At 52.0% G+C, this 13,361-nt stretch overlaps 1 protein-coding gene across 1 annotated transcript in view; it reads left to right on the forward strand.

Annotated features, from left to right (window-relative positions):
• The first annotated feature begins 287 nt into the window (after window positions 1-287).
• The window catches only part of adamtsl4 (ADAMTS-like 4), a 28,012-nt gene continuing 14,938 nt past the window's right edge, over window positions 288-13,361 (forward strand). Inside the window, 4 exon segments of the mRNA XM_057045836.1 lie at window positions 288-466; window positions 1,929-1,992; window positions 3,773-4,347; window positions 5,148-5,847. Coding sequence (XP_056901816.1) covers window positions 444-466; window positions 1,929-1,992; window positions 3,773-4,347; window positions 5,148-5,847 — 1,362 coding nt within the window. The 5' untranslated portion in view covers window positions 288-443.

A 13,361-nucleotide genomic window follows, 5' to 3' on the forward strand; every position in this document is an offset into this window, starting at 1 on the left:
GTGTAATCTGTCCATTTTGTGCCTCCTGGACCACCACCCACCCCTCCCTGGCCCCCCGGTTACCAGACGTCACAGCAGTTTATAATAAGGATCCCAAAAAAAATGGTTGTGGAGTGAAGAGATTGAACCAGAGGAGGGAAAATTGGGCCCTTCCTACTTTTCAGAAGAAAAACAAAATCATAGGGAGTGACTGTGACAGGAGGAAGGGGACAGAGGGAGAGAGGGAGGGAGAGAGAGAGAGAGAGAGAGAGAGAGAGAGACAGAGAGGAGAGAGAGAGGGAGAGAGAGAGAGAGAGAGGAGAGAGAGCAAAAGAAGCCTTCCCAGGACCTCATCACGTTTCTTTCAGGGCTGGGACGGACCAGTTGGATCGATCGATCCCATCGATAGCGGTGATCAGCGGCGGAGTGAGAAGCGAAGTGTTTCGGGACACTCTTGGAGGAGTATGCGGCTCCGTTTCCTTTTCAGGTAAAACTTTTTGACTTGAGCCGCCGCCTGTGTGCGGGTCAGCGCGCACACATCAGCACATGTCAGGGCTCCGCATCCATCTCCCAGCGGCTTTTTACGCCTTTCTCTCCCAGTTGGAACACTTGTTGAGGGTTTTAGGGGTTTTTTGGCTGCGGTCTTGAGGCGAGGTTTGTGGCTTTTACGCACGGTACCTTGTTGCGCGCACACGCGCTTTGCTGGATATATGAAAGGAATTCACCCAAAGGCGTTTAACTGGGCTGAGTTAGAGTTGCTGTTTCTCTCTCCTCGGGCTGGATTTCCTCCGCTGAAGATCTCCCTCTCCCTCTCTGTCCCTCTCTCCCCGCAGAGTTTATCCTACAATGTGCCACTGTAGCGGCCCGGGGGAAACGTGGACCCGGGTAGGGGGTCGTTATTTCAGCCTGAGCGGCTCTGTTGTGTCGGACTGTGCGGGACCTTTGTCTGGGTTTTTCGGGGTAGTTTTGCAGTCTGGTGGTGGGGACGCTTCCAGAGACCACGGTGGTGCACCACTCTGGAGAGAAAGGACCAATTACTCTGACTACATGTGGCCTGCGGACGGGTAGTTGCGGTGATGGTTTGGTGGTGGTGGTGCATTCATGTGTCCATCCGAGTAAAGCGGCCAGTATCATGTTCACTCTGTGTACTTTGGCAGATATTTGGGTATTTCACTTGTTTCTGAGGCACTTGCTCGCCTACAGTGGAGACTGCCGAGTCGATCCACGAGTATATAAAGTACAGATGGTTTAAAAGCGAAACGCGGACATTTCCGGGACGTTTCAGGACGTCAAAGTGAAAACCGGGCAAACAAACATCGTTTTGTTGAAGTGACGTCTCACTCCGACCCAAAATTCAAAGACCCACATGTCAAACCTCGAATAAAAAGTCCCTCAATCTGCGACATGGCTTCAGATGTTGTGATTGTTATGTGAGCGTGGTGTGCGCGTGAGCGAAACTGCTTCCTCTGTGTGTGTGTGTGTGTGTGTGTGTGTGTGTGCGTCTCTGTGTGTGTGTGTGTGTGTGTGTGAAATCCCAGAGAGAGGCAAGCAAAGGGAAAACATACTTGCAGTTTAAACCAATTAGTTTGTTCGTGCCTACCAGGCTTCCACAGGCTGATTGAGATATTTTGCTGCCAACCCTGGGGGGGAAAATAAATTTTGTGCTCATTCCCCCTGTGAGCACCTGTAAGGTCAAAAATAAATCACTCACTAAAGTTAGGTCAGCGGAACATTTGATCGAGTGTTTCTAAAATAATTCACATCTCTGGGGGAAAAAAAGTTCACGGACGTTGATGCATTTTACACAGAATGAAGGACTCCTTTATGTGTTCACACACCATATAGTATTTTAACGTTTAGGTCATGGAACAATTATGGTCTGGACAAAAGAAGTATTCAATCTGCTGATGGCTGTTATGTGTTTAACCCCCTGTTCTTCACCCCTTTAGGCTCTATGTGCTGTGGGGATTTGTGGTGGTCACGACCTCCGTGACCAAAGTTACAAAGAGGAAGGTGAGTCACCAGCTCATCATTAAATTAGAATTCCTGCGCAACTGCGCCGCTGTGGAGGGGTCGAATCGGAATGCAATTAAAAACTGCCTGTACGTTGCCAATGATGCATCTTTTGCAACATTTTATTTAAAGCCCCCCCCTTTAACTCACTCAAACACGAGGCCTAAAGCTGCTAAACTGTTTCCACCAGTTTCAAGCAGTGTGAAAATAGTTGCTGGTATTGGAAACATCTGACCCAAATCCACCGTTCCGTGCAGCTTGTGCTTGCTCAGCGTAAACCTATTGTTTTGCTTGTTTGCATAAGGGCGCAAGTCACCGGTTTAATCACAATATTATATAAAGTCTGTGGAAAAATGACACAGGAGTTGCAGATGAACGGTTATTTCAACGGTGATTTAGTGAGCGGAATTGTTGCAGACTCTTAAATATAAAGCAGCTGTTCCGACGCTGCGAAAGCAGAGTTTCAAAATAAAGGCGCATCCAAGTGGCCCTGCATTGATCCGACCGGACTGTCGCTCCAACATCTGATATGGAATCACTCCACAGCCCTCGTTGAGGCTGGCTTTCACTGCTCGTACAGTTAAACAGAGAGAAACGAGGCTGTTGGAGGCCTCACAGCTCTGGAAGGAAACAAAACGGGGATGAAAATGAGACGGGTGGCTCATTTCACCTCAGTCCGCCTCAGGTCTGCTAGAACCGTGTCAAGACTCCATCCAGTAGCTCCAAAGGTCACTGCTGCAGGGTCACTGCACGGAGCTCATTAATGGTCCCAGTTATGTGGCAGCTGTCTGTTTGATGTCACACACACACACAGACACACACAGAGACACACACACACACACTCAGGCCTGTCTCTCCTGTAGTTTATTCTATATTTGCATACTTCTGCCCACACATTCAGGCAGTCTGAGTGGAGGAGACAGAGACTTTTGTTCTCGCCTTTGCCGCTCTGCCAAACTGGCCGATGCTTCAGTTCCAAAAGGAAAGAAGGAGAAAAAAGGTTCTGGGGAACGCACAGACAGGATCAGATCCCCGTTGTTTCTGCTGCCTGTATTTATACGACAATGATGAATGTGTGGTGGGCTCGTAAGCTGCTGGCAGGTGACCGAGCCTCTTCTAATCCTGAGCAAACTAGCAAAGGCTCAGCGTTCATACTTTGCCCCGAGAGGAAGGAAACTCACCAGACTGCAGCTCGTCAGCGATTATTGACCCTGACGATGATTCGTCACAGCATAAACGGGATCGCGCTTCTCTGTTTGGTGTTTGATCCATTTCTATTCTCACGCAGCCGCCGTCAGATCCAGCCGCTGGATTAAGCCCGGGAGGGTTTTCTTGCATAGTTTTATAAGGAGACGGGCCCCGCGCCGACGTCTTGTACAGCAGGACGTTGAAAGCTGGTGATGATGGAGCAGTTACCTCACCAACAGATGCGCTTTTGTTTCAGATCCCTGTCTAGTTGCAAATTTGGGGGGGGGGGGGGGGGGCTCTGCATGGGACTGTAATGGCTCTGGAGATGTGAAGAATGCCCAGAATTCATAAATTCCAGTCCATTAAATGCAACTTTTGTAAAGGTGTTGTTGGTCCGAAAGAAGGTAAAAAGTAGCACATTTCCTGATTTATTATCGTTTCGGCATCTCCAGATTGTAATACTGAAATCGTCCGGGAACCTTTTTAATGGACAGTTCAGAATTATTATCATTATTATTAATAAAAGCAGCATTATTTATAGTGATGAAACAAACCCTGGAAGCTTTAACAGAGCTGCTTTTGTCTTCGCCAGGCGGGAGGTCGGCGGTCCAGACAGGCCTTTGATGATGCCCTGCAGGGGGTGTGGTCTGTCTGGGGGGAGTGGTCTGAGTGCTCGCAGACCTGCGGTGGGGGGGTGTCAACGAGGACCAGGACCTGTTTGCCCCCTCCACCTCCCCAGACTCCTCCTGTCTCGCACCCTATACCTAACTGGGCAGGTTACTTGCCTGGTGGCATCGGGGGTCCGGTCGTCCCCCCAGCTCACCCCTACTACCCTCCTAATTACCCCGGGCAGCAGCCGCCCTATCACCACCCATCCATCCCCACGAATCAGAACACGGGACTCCCTCTGTTCCGGAACACAGTGGGAGGAGGAGCTCCGGTTCAGGGACAGGCCAATCCATCCCATCCTTTCTACCCACCAGAATTCTCCCGAACCAGCCACGACCAGGTCGGCGGTTACCAGCCCCACTACCGCCCCCAGTCGCACAGCTACAACCAGCAAACGCGGGTGATCCGAAGACCCACCAATCCGGGATCTCCGAGAAGCGGCGGTGGCGGGAGCAGACGGTCGGTCTCCAGCAGCAGAGAGGGAGCGGTCGCCAGAAGGTGGGTGAGAGCTGAACGTTAGAGAGGATCTGCGGCCTCCTGGTCGACCTGAGACGACCTTACGGGAGATTCTCGCTGTTTTACAGTTTTACACTTGAAAACTCCCATTTTTTAAAATCTTGCCGAGAAAAAGGTCGTCCTCCTTAATGCCAGTGTTCCGTCCATTTCCGTGTACGCGGTGAAGCCACAAAACCAAACGGGGGACCAGTTTTAGCGGAATTACCGTCAAAGGTCAACGACCCCGGTGACCAATCTCCCGCTAACTGAAGCAAACGCGAATGTGCTTCGCTAAGCAGCGATGAGCATGACGCCGCCGCGCAGGAAGTGAGTTTTGCCTCGTTGGCATTAGCAACGGTGGCTTGTGTCGAACAAACAGAAGGGAACTGCTGGGATGAGCTGCGTAAGCCCTCTGACTAAGAAAAGATTTGACCCTTAGCGCAGCGCTCGGGGGGGGGGAAGGTGGGGGGCGCTGCCGTGACTCACCGGCAAAGACATCACCAACAGAAAATTCGGATTCCTCGGAGCTCCGGGTTCTGTTCAGCCCGGCAGGTGTTCTTGGTTAAAGTGCTGACATTGTTTAGCCACCAGCGCAGATTTGTTATATTTAAGCAGGGTTTTGGATAAACCCCCCCCCCCCCCAGATGTGTAGCTCTCACATTCGCCTCGTTATTGCGTCACTGCCTCTGGTTTTCATCAGAGGAAGAGCAACCGCGGCACTTAACCCGTTTACCAGTCGGTAATGGTTAAGTTGACTTGGTCCAGTCTTGCTTTTTCCCTTAATCCATCTGTTGCCCCCCCAGGTCCTCCAGCATCCGTCCAGGACAGTTCGGCTACGGCAGAGTCCCCTTCTCTCTGCCCCTGCATCGCACCAACCGGCAGGCTCGCCACACGCTCAACGGCACCAACGCGGCGACATCGGCGCCTCGGCTGGCCGACGTCGAAGGCGGCGCCGAGGCCGACAGGAAGGAGGAAGACCGGGACCGAGTAATCAAGGAGGCCGCGGGGACTGAGGAGGAGACCACCGGGGCCGCCGCCGCGGCGCTGCCCACGACCGCAGCCGCGGTCCCGGCCGCCGCCGGTGGCGGCCCGCGGCGCCGCGTCGACAGGCCGCCGCACCACTCAGAGTTTGGGAGAGCGCGGGTCCCGTCCTCTCGCACCTTCTCACGCTCTTCAGCGCCGTCCCTGCAGCCCAACCGCCAGAGGTTCGACTGGCACTCTGTCACCGCGCCGCCCCCTCCCGCCCATTCTCTCCCGCGCCTGAACTCGCCCGCCTCCTCGCCGTTTTCCACGTCCCTGCACCGCCCCGGCCCCGTGCACGTGGACCGGGAGCCCCGCCCAGGCTTCAGCCCGCAGGTCCCGCCGGTCGGTGGCGTCTACCCTCTCCAGCATCCTCACACTCCACATCCGGGGGCTGAATCAGGAAGAGACGGAGGAAGAGGAGCCTCTCAGGTCCACAGGTGCCCAGGGCTCGAAAAGGAGTACCGCAGGTGCCTCTCACAGGTAAGACCCTCAGGGGGTTTACTCACGTTTGACTGAACATAGTCGCTCGCTCACTCCCGCCGTCCAGTCGGTTCTTTAAAGCTGCGCTCGGGCTGGAGGGGTGACGGCCGATAGGTGAAGGGCTGAAGGTCAGCAGAGTGGATCCGATAGGTCGATCATTCATCTCCGACACTGGCCGCTCGTCCAGGAGCACTCGGGCGGAACCTGTCCCCCAGCGTCCCTGATACCTGAGGACGCGTGTGGTTGTGACCCAGGATGAGCGCCACCGCGATGCCTCGCACGTGTCCGGGCGCGTCATTTACGTGCGGTTAAGTGTGAGATTTAGTGAAGGGGACCAGTGAAGTGGACCTTCCAGTGAGATCACGTGTTCCCGGGACGAGCTTTTCTTTGATAAGAACGGATTGTTTGCTGATTTTAGCGCGTAGAAACGCACACACGTGGCGAGCTGCAACCGTCGGGTCGCGTTAAAAGAGACGCGAAGAGAGGGAAATCCGCAGTTCAGCCCACCAACTAATGTGGTTCAGATTTAAAGAATCAGACCTTGAGGGCTTCCTCCTGCTGTCCAGGCTTCAGAAACACAACTGGATATTATTTGGGTGCACAAAGGAATCGCATCCATAACGTCAGTATGAATGAAGCCTTAACGGTCTGTTTCGAGACCCTGACTCTCAAAACTGAAAAAACACGTGTTGTTCATGAAAAGAAGCTCCTGTAGTGGCCTTCCGGACCTCTGGACCACATGGCGGCTTATGGGGGAGGTTTAGCCTGTTTGCAGATACCTTTAAACATTATGAAGGTCTAAGCCCAAATATCAAAAACCTTTTGAAAGCAGCTTTGCTTCCATCGCCTGATCGCCCCAGAAACGGTCAACAGACTCTGCTTTTGTTTGGATGTTAAATCTGATTTAGACTTTTAAAAACAGCTAAATTCACATCGTCACAGCACGAGTTTCAGAACTTATCGGTATCCAACGGGTCGGTCAGCGGGTCGGTCGGCGGGTCGGCCGGCGGGTCGTCCCCCCGGAGGCTTGATGGTGGGGTCACACGAGCGACCTGAACACCAGCAGCACGTCTGTTGAAAGTGTCGGGAGAGAAAAGGAACGCGAAGCGCTTCACACACTCACACGTACTTCTGCTTTTTCACGCTCACACGTTACGGCCTCTCGCCAACGTGGAGTAGACACTTGAATTTGCCCTCCTCAGCACTTGACTTCTTCTTTCTTTCTTTCTTCTTTCTTTCTTTCTTTCTTTCTTTCTTCTTTCTTTCTTTCTTTCTTTCTTTCTTTTCTTTCTTTCTTTTCTTTCTTTCTTTCTTTCTTTCTTTCTTTCTTTCTTTCTTTCTTTCTTTCTTTCTTTCAGTCCTCGTGCTAACTGAGATTTAGCTGCTACCAGACTACGTGGTGCGTGTGTGTGTGTGTGTGTGTGTGTGTGTGTGTGTGTGTGTGTGTGTGTGTGTCAGTGTCACTAATAACAGTCCTATGATGGCTGAGCCTGAGTCATTAGCTTACGTGTTTACTCAACATCGGCCTGTTTCCTCTTGCACAATTTTAAAGTAGGTGCTGACGACTGCAGGTCTTTGCTGGGACATGTTTTATATCTTATATATATGAAGATAGCGTGTGTGTGTGTGTGTGTGTGTGTGTGTGTGTGTGTGTGTGTGTGTCAGAGTAATTTAATAAGCGAGCCAGAGAGTGACACATGATGTTATCTATGTTATGCATCCATTATAAATGCCTGGGGCCCATCGCAATTTTAGCTTCTGTGTGTGTTTTGCCATTCCATCCAAACCTGCGGGGCACCAGAAGAAATTAAAAAATGCGCACGTGCGTATGTGAGCATGTGCACGCATGCAATGGAGGAAGAGACGCAGTGAAAGAGGGCACTGTTTTTAGAAAATCTGCACACAGTAGTGGGTGGGCGGGTGAGCTAAAGGTCACGAGGGGAGGGAGGGAGGTAGAGAAGGAACGGCGATGAAGGAACGGCGAGAATCGTCGCTGTGCAGGGATGTGATCAGAAACCGAGGATGAGGATGATGAAGATCACCAGCAGCTGCAGCAGATAAAATGGGATGGAGGGAAGAATCGTGGGCAGGAAGAGGACGATTAGCTGAAAGGAAGAGGAGGATTCATGGAAAGTGTGCATGAGCGAGAAGTTCTGGTGTGTGTGTGTGTGTGTGTGTGTGTGTGTGTGTGTGTAACAAGAGGAGAAGTTATTCTGTCTAAGAGCGAGGGGAGGAAGAGGTGAAACCTGAGAAGAAGCTCATGAGAAAAACTGGAGAGACACAGCAAACTTGAAGTAGACCTTAGAAAACAAGATCCTGTCCTCTCCTTTGGCAATGTCAAACCCCCCCAAACACACACACACACACACACACACACACACACACACACACACACACCACACACACACACACTCCTGGCCTCGTCCACTGAGTAAATGTTTACCAAGAATCACTAACAGTGCATTCCTCTGCAACAGTGAGAGCAGATCAGGAGTGTGTGGCTCTGAGATGGATGTAGCCACGCTGGACGACACCTCCCTCCTCTAATGGCGGCCGCCCAGGTTGGGCTTAGCGGACCCACGTCTGACATTAACGTACAGACTGAATCCATGTGTAGGTCACTTGGTTTCCCTCCACTGTATCCACACACTGTCTCTCCTCCCTGTGTGTTTGCTAAGTGGCTGCTCACATGTTGTGCGCTACGTGCATGTGCTGCATGAGCGCTTAGCTGCCTTGGCCGCCGCGCAGCGCTAATCTAACACAGCCCGACCAGCACGTCGGTGGAAGTGCAGATTCTTCAGGGATGAAAGGAATCCAACCACATTAAACTTGAACTGAATGTGAGATTCAGTTGGATCAGGATGTAGTTTATACTGTCCATAAATGCTAAAACCACAGAGGCGTGCTAACGTCTGGGCACCCGTGGTCAACAACAAGAAGGGAAAGCAGCACCTTGTAAAGGATTAATTAGCCTGTCAGGGTCGGGACTCGTTAGGCGGAGACTTTATAAACACCCACACCCTCTTAATCTCGCCCCAGCAGCCCTGGGTTCCTCCCTGAAGGTGAAAATGATGGAAGCCCACAAAGCAGGAGAAGGTTAGGCTGTTGTCCAGCTGCCCAAGACCAGGAAAAATCTTAGAAATGCTCATTAGATCGTTGGAGAAGCAAGTTGAGGAAGGGTCCAGGAGGATTTGGCAAGACTCTGGTCCTCTTGGAAGAGTCGTCAGAAGAAAAAACCTCCCCCTGAATCCTCACCACAACATTCATCTAGACAAGCCTGAAGCCTTTTTGGAGATGTGGAGGTTGATGTAGAACTCTTCGGGACGTGTGGAGAACAAAGGGCACGGAATTTCCTGAAGAGGAGGCCGGTCCAACGGTTGTGCACGGGCGGGTGGGATCCATCACGCTCTGGGCTTGTGTTGCGGCCAATGGCCTGGGAGACATTTCATGGGGAGTTAGAGGAATGTCGAATTCCAACAAATTCTGGAAGCAAACATAACATCTGTCAAAAAAAACAAAAACGTGGAGAGTTGAAGGCGTCTACAAATAGATAATGATCGTAGCTACGCCGCCAGATCCACTGTGATCTCCCTCCTGAGACACAAGCCAAAGGTTTGAGCGTAAAGATCAGGAGAAGTGAGGAAACAATGAGGTGTTTGTTCCTGACCCGCCACAGATTGGCCACACGTGTGTTGTTCTCTGATCACACAGACAACGCTGCGGCCTGGCTGCTGCGGCGAACATCACCGAACGTGTGATGACATCACCGAACGAACGTGTGATGACATCACCGAACGTATGATGACATCACCGAACGAACGTGTGATGACACCACCGACGTGTGATGACACCACCGAACGTGTGATGACACCACCGAACGTGTGATGACATCACCGAACGTGTGATGAAACCACCGAACGTGTGATGACATCACAAACGTGTGATGACACCACCGAACGTGTGATGACACCACCGAACGTGTGATGACATCACCGAATGTGTGATGACATCACAGAACGTGTGATGACACCACCGAACGTGTGATGACACCACCGAACGTGTGATGACACCACCGTATGTGTGATGACACCACCATACGTATGATGACATCACCATACATGTGATGATGTAATGATCGCCCGCGTGTCAGTGACAGCATAAAAGCGCCGCGGCTCCGCCCTAATAAGGGCGTGCCGACGGCTGCACTCGGAGTCCTCCCCTCGCCGCAGCAGCGTTCCCAGATGTGTCACTTCACCTCACACACAAACACACACACCACACACACACACACACACACACTCACTCGGGCCGATCTGGTTTCTCTTTGCGTTAACAAGCACAGGACCTGTTCCTTGACAGAAAGCAGGGACGCCGGCTTGTTAGCGCGTGTTTACACCGCGTTCCTACACACTCTCAGTTTCAGTGACTTCACTTTCACCCTTTTTTTTCTCCACTTGCAGAGTTTTAATCACATCCTTAATTTGAGGTCAAACCATGCGTATTTTCAGCAAACATTTGGCGTTATTTGGTCTTCTGCTAGTTAGCTTAGCTTGACAACAGAGGTGGTGGCACCATCTTTGGGTCTCAATGTCCGTAAGTTGAATGTTGTGTAGATTTTATACGATTTTAAGTACACCGAAGAACCCAGAACCTGAGACGAGCTGTTTGGATGTAAATAAGACCAAGGTGGCTGAATTCATGCGCGGTGAGAGTAAACAGTGGTGGGTTCTGCAGAAACGGGCCAAAACAAAGTGTTTGTCTAAACACGTGATCAGAAACCGCTGATCTGGGGTCAGCAGAGTCGTTCCAGATGCCTGTTTGCAGGCCTGTGACGCCGTAATGAGCTGCTGCGTTCCAGATTTTCCCATTTGCTTTGTTGTTCTGGTGGCTCCAGAGTTTATCTGCTGTTTGTTCCACCTTTTGTTTCTTCCATCGGATCCTCGGTCGCACGATTCCCGATTATCACTGTTTCCTCCGGAGGGCTCCTGACTGAATTCCAGGGTCAAGGTCTGGAGCTGGGCGGCGCCCTCCCGGTGTGCCGACACCCATTAGAGATTAGAACGTTAATAAATGAAGACAAACACCGACGTGCACGGACACAGGCCTCGTGCGCTGCGAGCGGTCCTCAGGGTCGTTGAGGATCGCCGGAGCCTGCGGGCCGACCAGCGAACCTGTGCGTGTTCTGGAGGGGGGGGCGGGTCCGGCCGTGCAGGCAGAAGCGTGCGTGGAAAACTGATGACGTGTCACACAGACGATCCCAAACACACGTGTGGCGAAATTCCATTTCACCATCTGTGCTTTTCTGGCTTTAAAGTCTTCTTTCCTTTCTGGGTCAGTGTGGCTGTTTGTGTCTCACATATGTCTGCATGTGTGTGTGTGTGTGGTGTGTGTGTGAGAGAGAGCTTCCAGCCTCACGTAGCCCCACCTCCCTCCTCCCTCACACCCTCCTATATATTGCTTGCAGACCTCTTCACCCCCACCCTCCCGCGTGGCAATAAACCGCTTCTATATCTTTTACGGCTCCCGTTCAAAAACACTCCTCCGTCTCCCTCTGAGCAGCTGCCTTTGCTTTCAAGTGCTTCTGTCCATCCGTCCATCCATCCATCCATCCATCCATCCATCCATCCATCCATCCATCCATCCATCCATCCCTCCATCCATCCATCCATCCATCCATCCCTCCATCCATCCATCCATCCATCCAAGGTTTTTTCAGCTTTATTGAACTTTAGATATACGGATGGATGGATGGGTGGATGGGTGAGTGGATGGATGGATGGGTGGATGGATGGGTGGATGGGTGGATGAAGGATGGATGGGGGATGGATGGATGGATGGGTGGGTGGATGGATGGATGGATGGATGGGTGGATAGATGGATGGAGGATGGATGGATGGATGGATGGGTGGGTGGATGGATGGGTGGATAGATGGATGGATGGATGGGTGGATGGATGGGTGGATGGATGGGTGGATGGATGGGTGGGTGGATGGATGGATGGTGGATGGATGGGTGGATGGATGGATGGAGGATGGATGGATGGATGGGTGGGTGGATGGATGGGTGGATGGATGGGTGGATGGATGGATGGAGGATGGATGGATGGGTGGATGGGTGGATGAAGGATGGATGGGTGGATGGGTGGATGAAGGATGGATGGGTGGATGGATGGATGGATGGAGGATGGATGGATGGATGGATGATGGATGGAGGATGGATGGATGGATGGATGGGTGGATGGATGGATGGATGGATGGATGGATGGATGGTGGATGGATGGAGGATGGATGGATGGAGGATGGATGGATGGACGGACGGATGGGTGGATGGATGGATGGATGGATGGATGGACGGACGGATGGGTGGATGGATGATGGATGGATGGATGGATGGATGGATGGATGGATGGATGGACCAACCAGACTGTGTTCTAGCAGGAAGGCAAATCAAACTAGATTAAAGCCAGAACATCCTGGTTAGAGCGAGAAGCAGCAGCTAAACGGTCACACAACATAGTTGCATTTAGATGTTGTAACGTCTGTAAATTCTGTTTCAGCCACTCATAAAAAGTCCTAAATATTCAGAAATGTTCCAACCATCACGGGACCGAAGCCTCGCTGCTGTGGGGGTTAATCTGGCGTTCCAGCTGTGGCGGCGTCCACCGCTGACATCTGTAGTCTGGCGTCTCTCTGCCGCTTTGCAGGTTGTTTTGAGCACAGAAGCTCCATTATAACGCTGGAGATGAAAGGCTGCCCTCTCCATTATTACGGTGTGTGTGTGTGTGTGTGTGTTGTGTGTGTGTGTGTTGTGTGGTGTGTGGTGTGGGTGTGTGTGTGCAGCCTTGGTTCAACCTCTGCACTGGTTTAGGTAATCTGGATTAGCCCTCAGCGTCCTGAGTCCTGACCAGTGGAGACAGACGGTGATGAAGCCAAAACCAGGAAGGAGTGATCCACTTTCACAGTAGTTTACAGTTTTTTACAGTGCAGATCTAACAACTTTACTTTACTTGACTAATGCGGAGAAGGAACGCTACGCTCTGTTTTTCCCCGCCAATCTCTGCGCCAACGGTTCCATCTCCGAAATCCAGCGGCGGCCTCGGGGGGCCTGAACTGGAATACTTCTGAGTGGATTCCAGCGAGGCAGCAGGAACGCCGGAGCTCCTCTCCGTCGTTTCCCGCTCGTCGTGTCCTAAAGGGACAAAACATCAGAGGGGAAGGGGGGGGGGGGGGGGGGGGGGGGGGGGGCTGTCACACCGTGTCAGGAAAATATCCCAAAGCTCCTCCTGCTGTCTAAATTAGCGATTCTGCCATTCGAGACGTCTTCTGGAAGCGCGTGTGTTTCTGTTCCACAGGCACATTCCTCCTCTCCCCCACCCACCCCCCTAGTTTAAGGAATCCCCCCCCGACTCTTTCAGTAATGCCCCTCCTTCACACTTCGGCCGTCACTAAACTAAAGCGCTACCCGTCCGCACAATAACACACAAATTCCCCCCGCGGAACCATGAAGCAGCAGCG

This window comes from Takifugu flavidus, chromosome 10, assembly GCF_003711565.1.
Source record: "Takifugu flavidus isolate HTHZ2018 chromosome 10, ASM371156v2, whole genome shotgun sequence".
In the NCBI taxonomy this organism is placed as follows: domain Eukaryota; kingdom Metazoa; phylum Chordata; class Actinopteri; order Tetraodontiformes; family Tetraodontidae; genus Takifugu; species Takifugu flavidus.